The sequence below is a fragment of the Phascolarctos cinereus genome, unplaced genomic scaffold (genome assembly GCF_003287225.1).
Source record: "Phascolarctos cinereus isolate Bilbo 61053 unplaced genomic scaffold, phaCin_HiC Scaffold_5;HRSCAF=322, whole genome shotgun sequence".
NCBI lineage: Eukaryota > Metazoa > Chordata > Mammalia > Diprotodontia > Phascolarctidae > Phascolarctos > Phascolarctos cinereus.
The window spans coordinates 414,746,460-414,759,686 of record NW_027555958.1 but is presented as its reverse complement, the minus strand read 5'-3'; the positions used below and the strand labels follow the sequence as shown (position 1 = coordinate 414,759,686).

General features: G+C 37.7%; 2 protein-coding genes across 5 annotated transcripts in view; one reads left to right on the top strand and one right to left on the bottom strand.

Annotated features, from left to right (window-relative positions):
• ANKRD45 (ankyrin repeat domain 45) overlaps nucleotides 1-13,227 on the bottom strand; it is a 54,139-nt gene that overhangs the window by 17,920 nt on the left and 22,992 nt on the right. The gene's annotated exons all lie outside the window — the stretch shown is intronic.
• On the top strand, nucleotides 3,154-8,646 carry TEX50 (testis expressed 50). The gene is made up of 2 exons (XM_020970459.1): nucleotides 3,154-3,677; nucleotides 8,144-8,646. The coding sequence occupies exons 1-2, from the start codon at nucleotides 3,375-3,377 to the stop codon at nucleotides 8,381-8,383; spliced, it is 543 nt and encodes a 180-aa protein (XP_020826118.1). The 5' UTR covers nucleotides 3,154-3,374; the 3' UTR covers nucleotides 8,384-8,646.

The following is a 13,227-nucleotide window of genomic DNA, read 5'->3' as shown; positions in this document are numbered from 1 at the left end:
TGTCAGCAGAGAGATGTGATGCAATGCCCAATGGAAAGCAGTGGTAAAATGATATTATAAACATCAGTGCCCCCTGGGAAGCAGGCCCACAAAGAGGAGTGCACCACTACAAGACAAGAGCAGCCCTATGATACCAAACACCTAAGTTGCCCATCCACACACGTACCCTGGACACACATATTCCCTAAGTATATGGCCCTCCACATGTGTACCATGGTCACGCACATGCCCTCTTTTTGTATTCGTCATCAAGATGTGCACTGGCCACGAGTATTCCATACACGTGTGTTCCTCACATTGTTTCCAGTGATGGTATATATACTGGTAGGAGTGTCCCAAGCTTATGGGAGGAATATTCTATTGCTACTATTCTGATCACACTCTTTAAATGCTGTTAATGCTTTAAATGCTTTTGCTACTGTCTCCTTCTGACTAGTAAAAGTAAACAGATTTAAGGAAGGGGCAGAGAAGAGTTCATCAGGGAAGGGGATAAGCATTTACATAGCACCTACTAAGTGCCAAGCACTGTGTTAAGCACTTTACAAATATCATCTCATTTGATCTTTGCAACAGCTCTGGGAGGTATGTGCTATGATTATCCCCATTTTTCAGTTGAGGAAACTGAGGCAAACAAAGTGATTTGCCCAAGGTCACACAGCTAATAAGTGTCTAGGGTTGGACTTGCACTCAGATTTTCCTGACTGCAGGCCCAGCACTCTATCCAATGAGCCATCTTGTTGCATCAGCCACAGATTTGAGTAGATGAAGAGTCACAGAACACCCTGATCCTGGTGTTGCTTTACTAGGGAGACCATGTGAAAGTAGGAGCATTCCAAGTATTATAACAACATTATTATATTAATAGATGCAGAAAAATCCTTCATTAAAATATAACACTCATTCATACTAAACACTAAAAATCCCTGGACTTTTTTAAGTATAGGAATGAAATAATCTCTCATTAATATATTCAAAAGAATTTCTATAAAACCAAAAGCCAGCATTATCTATGATGGAGAAATACTGAAAGCATTCCCAATGGATCTGTAGTGAAGCAAGGATGCCCACTATAACCATTATTTATTAACATGATACTAGAAATGTTAGCTTTGGCAATAAGATGAGAAAAAGAAATTAGAGAATGAGGACTAGCAAAAAGGAGCCGAAGTATCTCTATTTCTGGATGATGTTACGGTTTACTTAGAAAACTCTTAAGAGGCAACAAAAATTATTGAGACTATTTCTATATGTTGCTAAGAAGAACCAAGAAGAAGAGATAACAAGAGGAATGACATTTAAAATCACAACAAAATGCATCAAATAACTGGAGGTTAAACCACAAACACAAAGTATAGGAGAAAAGGAAAAAAAAAAACACCTCTGAAATCAACTAGAATTGCTAGGGGAAAGTGGATATCAGTTTGATAGAAAATAGTCTTAGCTCAGCATCCTATCCTAAATTATATCACACATACATTAAATATAAGAAATTCAAAATGGATAAGTAAAATAAATAGAAGAAAATTATATCATTAAGAAATTTGAAGAATGGAAAGTTATAACTCAGAATCATGACTAACTGATAAATTCATTAGCTGTTGTATAAAGAGTAGCTTTTAAAAACAAATAGGCAACTTTATGTTTTTTTAAAAATCTTTTGCAAAAATAAATGCAGCTAGACTAAAAAGAGAAAAAAGGAGAGAAAGACCAGGAAAAAATTTTACACAAAACATGTCAGATTTTTATGTCTGATACTCAAAATCTATAAAGAACTAACCCAAATCTAAAAGATTATAACCTATTTCCCAAAAGATGGTGAAAAGATATGACTAGAACACAAAAGAAGAAATTAAAATTATCAACAATCACTTTTAAAGTATCAGAAGTAATTAATAATCAGAGAAATGTAAAATAAAATATCAGTGGTATCATTTCACACACATAAGAATGTCAAAACTAGCAGAGATGTAAGGAAACAGGCATCAATTTGCTGCTGGTAAAATTGTGAACTGATCAATTATTTTGGGAAATAATTTGAAATTTTGTAGGAAAAGTTAAAAAAGTATTCATAATCATTGTCCCAACAATCTCACCATTGGATTTATACTCAAAGGAAGTTACGGATATCAGTAAAAGCCCAATCTATATCAAAATATTCATGGCAGCACTGTTTGTAATAGCAAAATGGTGAAAACAAATTGTGGACCCAAAGATGGGGAGCTGACTGAAAAAACTGTGTGTATGAATAGATATGAATATAGTGGAATATTAATGTGACAGAAGGAGTGATAAATATGAAGAATTTTTTTAAATGAGAAAACCTGAAGTGACCTGTCTTTTCTTTTAACAAACAGTAATCTACTAAAATGTAAGGGTACATGTACTGTTAGTCACCACCATCCTTTTAGGAAGTTTATACTTGGAGGGAATGTATATCAAGGGTTGTGTATGAAATATTAAAACAGAATACGTTGTTATTGTTGTGCAGTCATTTCAGTCATGTCTGGCTCTTTGTGACCCCAGCTGGGGTTTTCCTGGCAAAGATAATGAAGTGGTTTGCCAGTTTCTTCTCCCAGCTCATTTTACAGATGAGGAAACTCAAGGGAACAGGGTTAGTGACTCATCCAGGGTCCCACAGCTAGTAAATGTCTAAGGCTGGGTTTGAACTCCGGTCTTCTTGACTCCAAGCTCAGTGCTCTATCCAACCGCACCACCTGGCTGCCTTTTAAAATAGGATGTAACAACTTCAAAATCATAAAAATGTATTACCCATCTCTTTGCTCTTTCAAAAGCTGCCTCATGTAGGGCTGTCAAGGGAGAGCTCATGTCGCTCCTCCTGCCTATATTTCCATGTCTCATTATACTTACAACCTACCTTTATTATCCATAAACTTAAAATACTTTGCCATACTGCCCACCTTTATTACTCAACCTAAATATCTGGCCAAGATTTATAGTTTCATTACTAATGCGAAATGTGTCTTAATTTCTTTGAATAAAAGGGGTTTTATAAAGATCATATAAACAGATACACAGAGAAAAAATTCACAGTGCTGGGAGGTTTTGTTACAGTTTCTAGTTCTAATACTGCCAACTTAGAAGGTTTTGAAGTTCTTTATGACCTCATAGAACCATCCTTGAATCAATCTATTTGACAATGTCACACTGCCCTCCAAGTTACTGCTGCCCTGGCTCAGAAAATTATAGCTCTCATCTGAAATGCTATGACTGAAATATCATGCTGTTTAAAATGGACCTAAAATACTTCATTGTGAATTTTAAGGACTTTTTTTTGGCTCAATCTCTGACATGGCTTCTGGCACAAACAAGGTCAACTCACCATAATTTTTTTTTTCTCAGCTAGAAGAAAAAACATGTTCATTCAAGGCCTATCTCTGGTCATTCCTCTATGGTCTGCCTGCTTTGTCAAAGAGAGCTTCTGTGTTTGTGCTAGAGCAACCTGGGCAAAGGTTGGATGGGAGATTTTTCCAGGAGAAGTAGATTTGATGCAGCTTACGCCTCCACATTCCTGTTTGCCCTATCCTCTGGACCAGCTGGGCTGCAATTTTTGGAGTTGTGCCAAGCTCTCTTATATTTTAGTGGAAACTCTCTTTATAATCCTGACTGTTTTATCTGGACATTATCTTTGGAACCAATGGAAGAAACACACAAGGAAGGTGAAGTAGTGATGGAAATTTGTAATGAAAATGTTATATAATGCATGTATACATATCCGCAAACTCCTCAAGAACACAAATGAATGTAGCACATCTTTCTACAAATATGTTATCCTGACTATAAGTAACCTTATGTTGGGGAAATCCCCCAACATCATTTGGGGGTAACAGCTCCTAAGTTGATTGTACATATTCTGCCAAGCCAGAACATTATTTGGGGAAAGTAAAACAACCCCCCTGGACAGATCATCACACTTTCTATGTGTTATCCTATGATTTTCTTGTATTGTGCCCTGAGATTTTTCAGCAAAGGATGACATTTAACAAACATACACACACACACACACACACACACACACCCCCAACAGAATAGGCAATGGTTAATTTTGTCTCTTAGGATTATAAAACTCATATACAAAATATATATATATATATATATATATATACATATATATGTATAAAATATATATATACATATATATATATATAAAATATATATTTCTTGCATCTGCCAATGGGTTATTTGCAATATACTATTGTCACTCATTATCTCATAAGAATAACACTGATTAAGTACTCTGTGCTTTCTCAACAAAAAAGATCACAGTACCACAGTACAATTTCATAACAACTCACATTGATTACATAATACATTGTTTTTACAAACAACATCCCTATAAAGTCAGTAGTGAAAATATATTTTCTGCATTATACAGAGGAGGTAACAAAGGCTCAGAGAGTTTAAATTACTGATCACAGAGCTATTTGGCAAGACTAAGTATACAGAATTCAGGTCTCCTGACTGCCAATCCAGAACTGTTTCCACTAGAGCTGGGGTTCTTAACCTTTTTTTTTTTTTTGCATCATGGACCCCTTTGGCAGTCTGGTAAAGCCTCTGAATAAAGTTTTAAATACATAAAATTTTAAATTAAATACATAATGATTATAAAAGAAACCAATTATATTATAATTCTAAAAATGTATTTAATAAATGTTCATGGATCCCAGGCTATGAACTTCTGCTTAGAGATAAGATAGCATGGTCTATGGATAGAGAAGTGGCTCAGAGCCCAGAAGACCTGGTTTCCAGGCCTGTCTCTGACACATACTAGGAGTGTGACCAGAGGGAAGTCACTTAATTTCACTGCTTCCAGGCAAGTGTCTAATAATGTAGGCTACAGAGCACTTGCTGATTGATGTGCAACAGTTGAAATCACAAGTCCACCCTTGTCCCCCAAAAAAGGTATTGAAAAAGATTATGTATTGTAACTTCTGGTCTTAACTCTCACTATTTAAAAAAAAAAGGCCTAGGCACTGAAAACCTCTTTCTCAGAGAAAATAAGAGTTCAAGATATCTCTTAATGTTAACATTAGCATACACAATTTTCTTTTTTTTTGGGGGGGAATGGACTTGTGATATATTGGTGTGAGGCAGAGGTGTCAAACAGTAGACCTATACTCTCAAGTGCATCCTCAGCCTGATTAAAATGTAATTGGGAAACATTTTTAAAGTAATAAAAATAAAACAGAACACGGATAATTATACGTGGTTTTCTAGGTTATATGTGGTTTTCTAAGTCAATATGTGGCTACAGGCACATATGTGGTTTAGTGGCCCCCCCATTTCTATTTTGAGTTTGACACGACTAGTATAAGCAACTCCCAATAAGAAAACTCCTTCTACCAATGTAGATTGTCACATAGGCAGGGTGCATCTTGCATTCTTCATAAGTGTCCTGGTGCACCAAGAGATCACATAGTCTGTCAGGCCTTTAGGATTCTGAAGCCAGTTTTCTATATACTTACAGAAGCACATAAATATGCCTAAATATAAAATATTTAATTTATAAATTTAAATTAACTTGACTGGCAGAAATTATGGCAATTTTTTAAACCAGGACACAAAAAAATTACTACCAAAGGTTCTTACTTGGCAAAACTTATTAACTCAAAAACTTGACTTCCTTCTCCTCTATCTTCATCCTCTGACTTTTTCCTCATAATCTTTCCTTTCCCTCCCTCCAAACTATCTCACCAAAGTTATGATGCCACCAGCTCCCTGAGCCTTGGGGAGCTGCCAAACTTCAAACAGATGACAGAAGTCTACAGGAAGGAATTCCAAAAATTTTACCAGGCTATTGGAAAACACTTATCTTGTCTAAACCTCATTTTACTATGAGGAAACTGAGTTTCAGGAACAATAAGTGAGTTGCCTAAGGTCACATAGCTGGTAAGTGCCACAGCCAGAATCAAAACTCAGGTTTCTAAATGGGCACTAGGGGTAGACAAACTAGGTTTACAACACTTAGGGCTGGTAATTGTGTGGGAAGGATCACCTTTTGTAAATTACTTTGTAAAATGCACATGATTTTTGTGCCAAAAATTCCACTGAAGGTATTTACATTAGAATAAGTCAAGTTCAATGTATTAAAGTCTCAAAAACTGCAAAAAACACTATGGCAGCAGAATTTTTAAGCACAGTGTCGGGGGAGACTCAATTTCCAAACTTTGTTCTCCAAAGGCCTCATCCTAGTTTCTGATGCCCAATGCCCTTTCCATTATGCTATGTTGCCTCTCTGTATTTTTAAAAATGCAGAATGTCTTGATCTTTCACCAAGTTGTTATTTCAATAACCAAAAAAGGGTCTGAGGGGCAGAGGAGAATTCACATCTATCTATATCCAAATTCTTCCCTTTCTAGGTTGTCCCCCTTCACCTTCATTTCTTCAAGTTCTATGGGTTTTTATAGGCTAAGTTCCAGGGGTGGGGAACCTGTGGCCTTCAGGCCACATGTGGCCTTCTAGGTCCCTAGGTGTGGCCCTTTGACTGAGTCGAAGTTTTACAGAATAAGTCCTTTTATTAAGGAGATTTGTTCCATGAAGTTTGGATTTAGTCAAAGGGCCACATTTGAGAACCTAGAGGGCCACATGTGGCCTTGAGGCCACAGGTTCCCTACCCTAGATCTGTCCAACATACCCAAGAGTAGGGCTCTATGCCTCAATAAATTCTGTTTGTTGATCTTTGTCATTTCTTCTGCTTCAATCCTGAGCTGTAATGAGGGAAATTCTCTTTCCAGTGTGGATGGGAGGACATGTTCCCTAAGTGCCCTCCTAACAATAATATTCTGTAATTCTGTGATTTGGGGTAACTGGGCTTTGCCACGGGGAGCAGAAATTTAGATGGCACTGAGAACATGTATATTCCTCTTGAATTTTCTTTCTCTCCAGATGATTCTAGGCAGAGTGCAGTAGCGGCATGTTGGACTTGGAGTAAAGAAAAACCTGGGTTCAGATCCCAGGTCTGGCACCATTTCCATGGCCATATGCTAGTCGTTTAACCTTTTTTGCACCTCAGTTTCTTCGTCTACAAAAATAAGGTTGGGGGCAGCTAGGTGGCATAGTGGATAAAGCACCGGCCCTGAAGGCAGGAGAACCTGAGTTCAAATCTGACCTCAGACCCAACATTTGACACTTATCAGCTGTGTGACCCTGGGCAAGTCACTTAACCCCAATTGCCTAAAATAAAAAAAATATATTTTTTTTAAATGAGGTTGAACTATGAAGTCCCCTTACAGCTCTATATCTATGATCCTATAATCATACACATGCAAAATTAATAATTCGCTAGCATAACAATAGCAATAATAGCTAACATATATGGTGCTTTAAGGTTTGCAAAGTTCTTGACAAATATTATCTCACTTTAATCTCCCAATAAGATAGAGGTTAAGTGACCTGCCCAGGGTGACATTGCTATCAATTTTCTGAGGCCACTTCTGAACTCAGGTTTTCCTGACTCCCAGGTCTAGCACTATATTCACCTAGTTGTCACTTAAGAGAAGTTCTCATTGATTTAATACAAGAACAGAAAGATTATTTCTGATAGTACAATCAACAAAGGCTTCAAGAGGTAGAATTTGAACTGAGCCTTGGAAAACAGACACACTTTCAATATATGGAGACAGAGAGGAGAGCATTATAGTTATGAGCAAAGGCATGGCCACAGAAAAACTCTGGACACTTATATGAGATAGTAAGTCATCCAGCATGGCAGGATTTCAGCACCTGTGAAGTCAGCTGAACACTAGAAGAGTAGCCCACTACAGATGACAATATGATTTGGCCAAGTTCAGAGAAAGAAGTAGTAAGGGTTGAATGAGTACTCCTTGCCATTTTCTGGTTAACCTGAACTATATTCAATCTCATAGCATAGCTCCCTATTCCTGCGTAAGAACCTGATAAGTAGCTATTGATGATGGCAGTCAAGGTGATCTCCTTTGGGGTAGAGGCAGGTCGGAGTGGCATGCCTTCACTTCTACATTCCCTTCAGAATAACATGTCGGCTAGAAAACTGAAAACTATGGCAGGAACAAATCATTAGAGTTTAAGTTTATATATTCACACACAGGTTAGGTTTGGTGTCCAGAAAGAAAAATGTTTTATGCTATCAGTTGTTTCTTCCTTTTAGCCAGAAGATAATTTTTCCTCAAATGTTGATCAACAAAATGAGTCCATTTATGACATTGACCAAATCCTCTGCAGGCTGCTGTCAACTACATCAATGCTGACAAGATACCTAAAGCAAGTACCTCACCATCACTCCAAAAAATTAAAACATAGAAGAAAATTCAAGAAAAAAAGGGATGGAGACAAACATGACTGGAACTTCCAAATGTGTCCACATGTTAATCAAACCTCTCTAGCATAGATCTTTTAGAAGGAAACTACTGAAAGAGAAGATTCTTTTTTGGATAAAAAAAATATTTTTGTGGCCTTTGTTATATTTTTTTTGCCACATTTGTGAGACCCACAATCATGAACTCTGCATACAGAAGTCATTTCTACTCAGCTTAAAAAAAAGCGTTATATGAAGTATTTTACTAACATGGACAGAAAAATCTAATACTATCATTGTTATGTATTTCTGTTGTTCTTTATGAATTATTAGGAATTAAATAAAGAATTTCTATAGAACAGCACTTAGTTTGGTGTTCTAGTGAAGCTCTGAATTAAATAACACTTATAGACATTTTTTTAAGCTTTCCCCAAGCAAGCTTCGTGACTATCTAAGCCTGTCACAGGAGGAGGACAAAAGCATCGGAGCATAAAGTGAATTACCCTATCTAGGGGTTTACTAGTGTAAAGGGGAAGAGCTCAGTGGAAGTCTAGTGTGCTATTTGTAATGCAATCCCCTATGCTGACTTCCCCACCCGGAGGCCCACAGCAATTCATACTCCTCACTCAAACACAGCCAGGGAGGAAAATACTTTGATTTGACTAATTAGTATATCTTATATATACACTCAGTTCCAGCTCAGCAACCAGTTAAAAGGCCCACACAGTAAGAAGAAAGGAAAAGTTGGGAGGTGGGGGGGGGGAGATGAGCAGGTTTAGGCAACGCATGCTGAGCACGCTCCTAAGTTCTGGGTTCTCACTGGCCTGTCCCCTGTTACACTTAAAAGCCCTTGAAGCTGAGTGTGCCTGCTCTAGTCCTGTGGAGATGGTCATGTACACTTAGCTCAAAGTCAGAGGGATGGGAAACTGTCAAAGATGACTGGCAACTGATCCAGGAAGAGCCACTCATTTAATAGGCTATAAAAGGAGAGAACAAAACCTCCTCTCTCCCCCCATCTCTTCCCCCTCTTCCCCTTTCCTTCTCTCTGCCTCTCTCTCCTCCCCTTCCTTCCTCCTCTCCTGTCTCTCTTCTGTCCCATTTTCAGTATCTCTTTTCTCTTCTGTCTTCTTTCTCTCTGTCTGTCTCTCTGTCTCTGTCTCTGTCTGTCTGTCTGTCTGTCTGTCTCTCTCTCTCTCTTCCTCTCAGTTTGGGACTCTTCTGGCTCTCTCCTTTGTACTTCCAGTAAGAGAAGGAAGAGATAGCCATTGCTATTTTTCTAATGTTCTCATGAGAATTAATATACGGGATTATATTCTACTGATCAACTCAAAATTTTCAAGAGGCTTCTTAAGAAGAGTGTGGAAAAAACATTTTTTGTCATTTTCAATTATATAGTTTATTCACAAAAAGGAAATAAAATTTCATGACCAAATTAAATATTTCATAACTAAAGTAAATATTTTTCCATTCTAATCATCATAATAAATGAGCTATATTAATTTTTAAAAAGTACTGCCACTCTTTAAATCACTGTTTCCATTCTACCTCCAAGGTTTGTCGTGAGGATCAAATGAAATAATATTCATAAAGCACTTAGCATAATGCCTGGCATACAGTAGCCATCTGATAAATGTTTATTCCCCTAGTTCCCTCTTCCATTCTTAGTCAAACTGTATAAATATTAGTGTTCTTCAGTCATGTCTGACTCTTTGTGACCTCATGGACCCCATGTGACCCCAAGGATGCCAGGTCCTTCTATCCTCCACTAAGATCTCCTGAAGTCTGTCCAAGCCCATGTTTGTTCCTTCCATGACACTATCTATCCATCTCATCCTCTGCTATCCCCTTTTCCTTTTGTCTTCAATTTTTATCAACATCAGGGGCTTTTCCAATGAGTCTTGTCTTCTCAATATGTGGCCAAATATTTAAACTTCAGCTTCAGTATTTGACCTTCCAATGAATACTCTGAATTAATTTCTTTAAGTAGTGACTGATTTGATCTCCTTGCTGTCCAAGGGACTCTCAAATGTCTTCTCCAGAACCAAAATTTGAAAGTATCAATTCTGCAGCACCCAGTTCTTCTTAAAGCCCAACTCTCACAGCCGTACATTGCTACTGGAAAAACCATAGCTTTGAGTATATGGAACTTTGTCAGCAAAGTGATGGCTCTGCTTTTTAATATTTTCCTCCCAAGGAGCAAGCATCTTTTTATCTCAGTCATCATCTGCAGTGATCTTTGAGCCCAAGAATATAAAATCTGACACTGCTTCCATTTCTTCTCCCTCTATTTGCCAGGAAGTGATGGGATCAGGTGTCAAGATCTTAGTTTGTTTTGTTTTGTTTTGTTTTGCTTTGTTTTATGTAAAGCTTCATGCCAGCTTTCACACTCTCCTCTTTCACTCTCATCAAAAGGCTTCTTAAATCTTCATTTTCTACCATCAGAGTGGTATCATCTGCTTATTTGAGATTGTTGATATTCTCTCTCAGCGGCCTTAATTCTGGCTTTTGATTTGTCCAGCCTGCCATTTTACATCATGTACTCTGTATATAAGTTAAATAAATAAGGTGATGATATATAGCCTTATCATACTCCTTTCCCAATCTTAAACCAATCAGTTGTTTCATGTTCAGTTCTGTTGCTTCTTAGCCCACACACAGGTTCCCCAGGAGAACTCTGGGTACTCCCATCTCTTTGAGGCATTGTCCTTCTTTAGAATTGAGACCTAAATCTATATTTTCTATCCTGTGGCCACTGTAGAGTTTTCCAAATTTTCTTGGCATATTCAGCACAGCACTTTAACAGCATCATCTTTTAGGATTCTAAACTGCTCAGCTGGAATTCCATCACCTCAACCAGCCTTACTCTTCATAATGCTTCCTAAGGCCCATTTGATTTTCCCCAAGATGTCTGTCTAGATCAGTAATCACACCATCATAGTTATTGGTAACATTAAGATCTTTCTTGTATAGTTCTTCTCTGTATTCTTGCCACATCTTCTTAATCTCTTCCACTTCTATTAAGTCCTTACCATTTTTATTTTTTATCATGCCCATTTTTGCACGAAACATTCCCTTAACATCTCTAATTTTCCTGAAGAGATCTCGTCTTACCCATTACATTGTTTTCTTCTATTTCTTTGCATTGTTCATTTAAGAAAACCTTCTTATCTCTCCTTGCTATTCTCTGGAATTCTGCATTCAGTTGGGTATAGCTTTCCCTTTCTCCTTTCCCCTTCACTTTCATTCTTTCCTCAATTATTTGTAACGCCTCATCAGACAGCCATTTTGCTTTCTTGCTCTTCTTTTCCTTTGGGATGTTTCTTGTTGCTGCCTTATGTACAATATTGCAAACCTCTGTCCAAAGTTCTTCAGGCATTCTATCTACCAGATCAAAGCCCTTAAATCTATTTATCACTTCCACTTCATATTCATAACAGATATTGTTTAGGCCATAACTATATAGTCTGATGGCTTTCCTTACTTTCTTCAATTTAAGTCTCAATTTTGCAATAAGAAGTTGATGATCTGAGCCACAGTTAACTCCACATCTTGTTTTAACTGAGTGTACAGAGCTTCTCTAGCTTTGGCTGCAGAGCACCTAATCAACCTCATTTCAATATTGACTATCTGCTGATGTCCATGCGGAGAGTCACCTTTTGTACCGTACACTGTGTTTGCTATGACCAGTGAGTTATCTTGACAAAACTCTCTTAGTCTCTGCCTTGCTTCATTTTGTATTCCAACGCTAAACTTGCCTGTTATTCTAATTATTTTTTCCTACATTAGCATTCTAATCCCCAGTGATGTATATAGCATCTTTTTTCGGTGTTATTAGGTCTTCATAGAACTGATCAACTTTGGCCTCTTTGGCATCAGTGGATGGAGCATAGACTTACATTACTGTGATGTTGAATGGTTAGTGCCTTGGATTCAAAGAAATATCCGGTCATTTTTGAAATTACATCCCAATACTGCTTTTCTCAGGGATTCTTGCCTACAGTACTGTAGATAATGATTACCTGAATTAAATCATCCATGCTTGTCCATTTGAGTTCACTGTCACCCAAGAGGTCGATGTTTAATCTTTCCATCTCCTGTTTGACCACATTCAGCTTACCTTCATTCATAGATCTTACATAGGCCCCTTAGTTGGTCTCCTTGGACTGTTCCTCTTCATGATGGCCAGAGATGGCTTTCTTTCTCCTTGACTCACTGCGGTCACACTTATAAATCTGCTTCCTGCCTCAGCTCTTTGGGTCTGCTCTCCATTGGGCTATGGGATCTCTTACTGGGTGAGGAGCTCTGCTGCAAGATGTCATAGTTTATAAGGTGGAGGGCAGAAAGAGAGGAGAAAAAGAAATTCCAGCCCACCTCCATGAGAGATGGAGAATTATATTCCTTTTGAAGGACTGGGTTCTTCTTCCACAGCTGGCCTTCTCTGCTATCAAGAGAGATGTCTTTTGGTTCAAAAGAGACTATGTGTTACTTTTTTAAAGGGAAATCAGTGGCATAAGTTGATCTATGGCCAGATACCTTCTAATTCCATCCATTCTGAGCAGAGAGCTTCTTCATACCTCATAGAGTGTTAACAGAGTATAAACCCTTCTTTACACCTTATTTAAGAACTTAACACTTTATTGCCTTACCTACCTATCTTCTGTGTTTTTTATCAACTAAGTAGGGGAAACCAATTGATCAAGGGTATTCTGATCAAATCTCCCTCCCCCTTACACACACACACACACACACACACACACACACACACACACACACACATGCTACACACTATTACAAGAGACATTTAGTCACATAATATTACAATATTCATGATACACATTTGCAAAAGGACCACAATTTAAATAATTTCAGCTTCTGTGCCAATATGTTAAAAAAGGAGGTAAAGAAATTCTAAAGAGAACTCAATACAACCCTTCAAA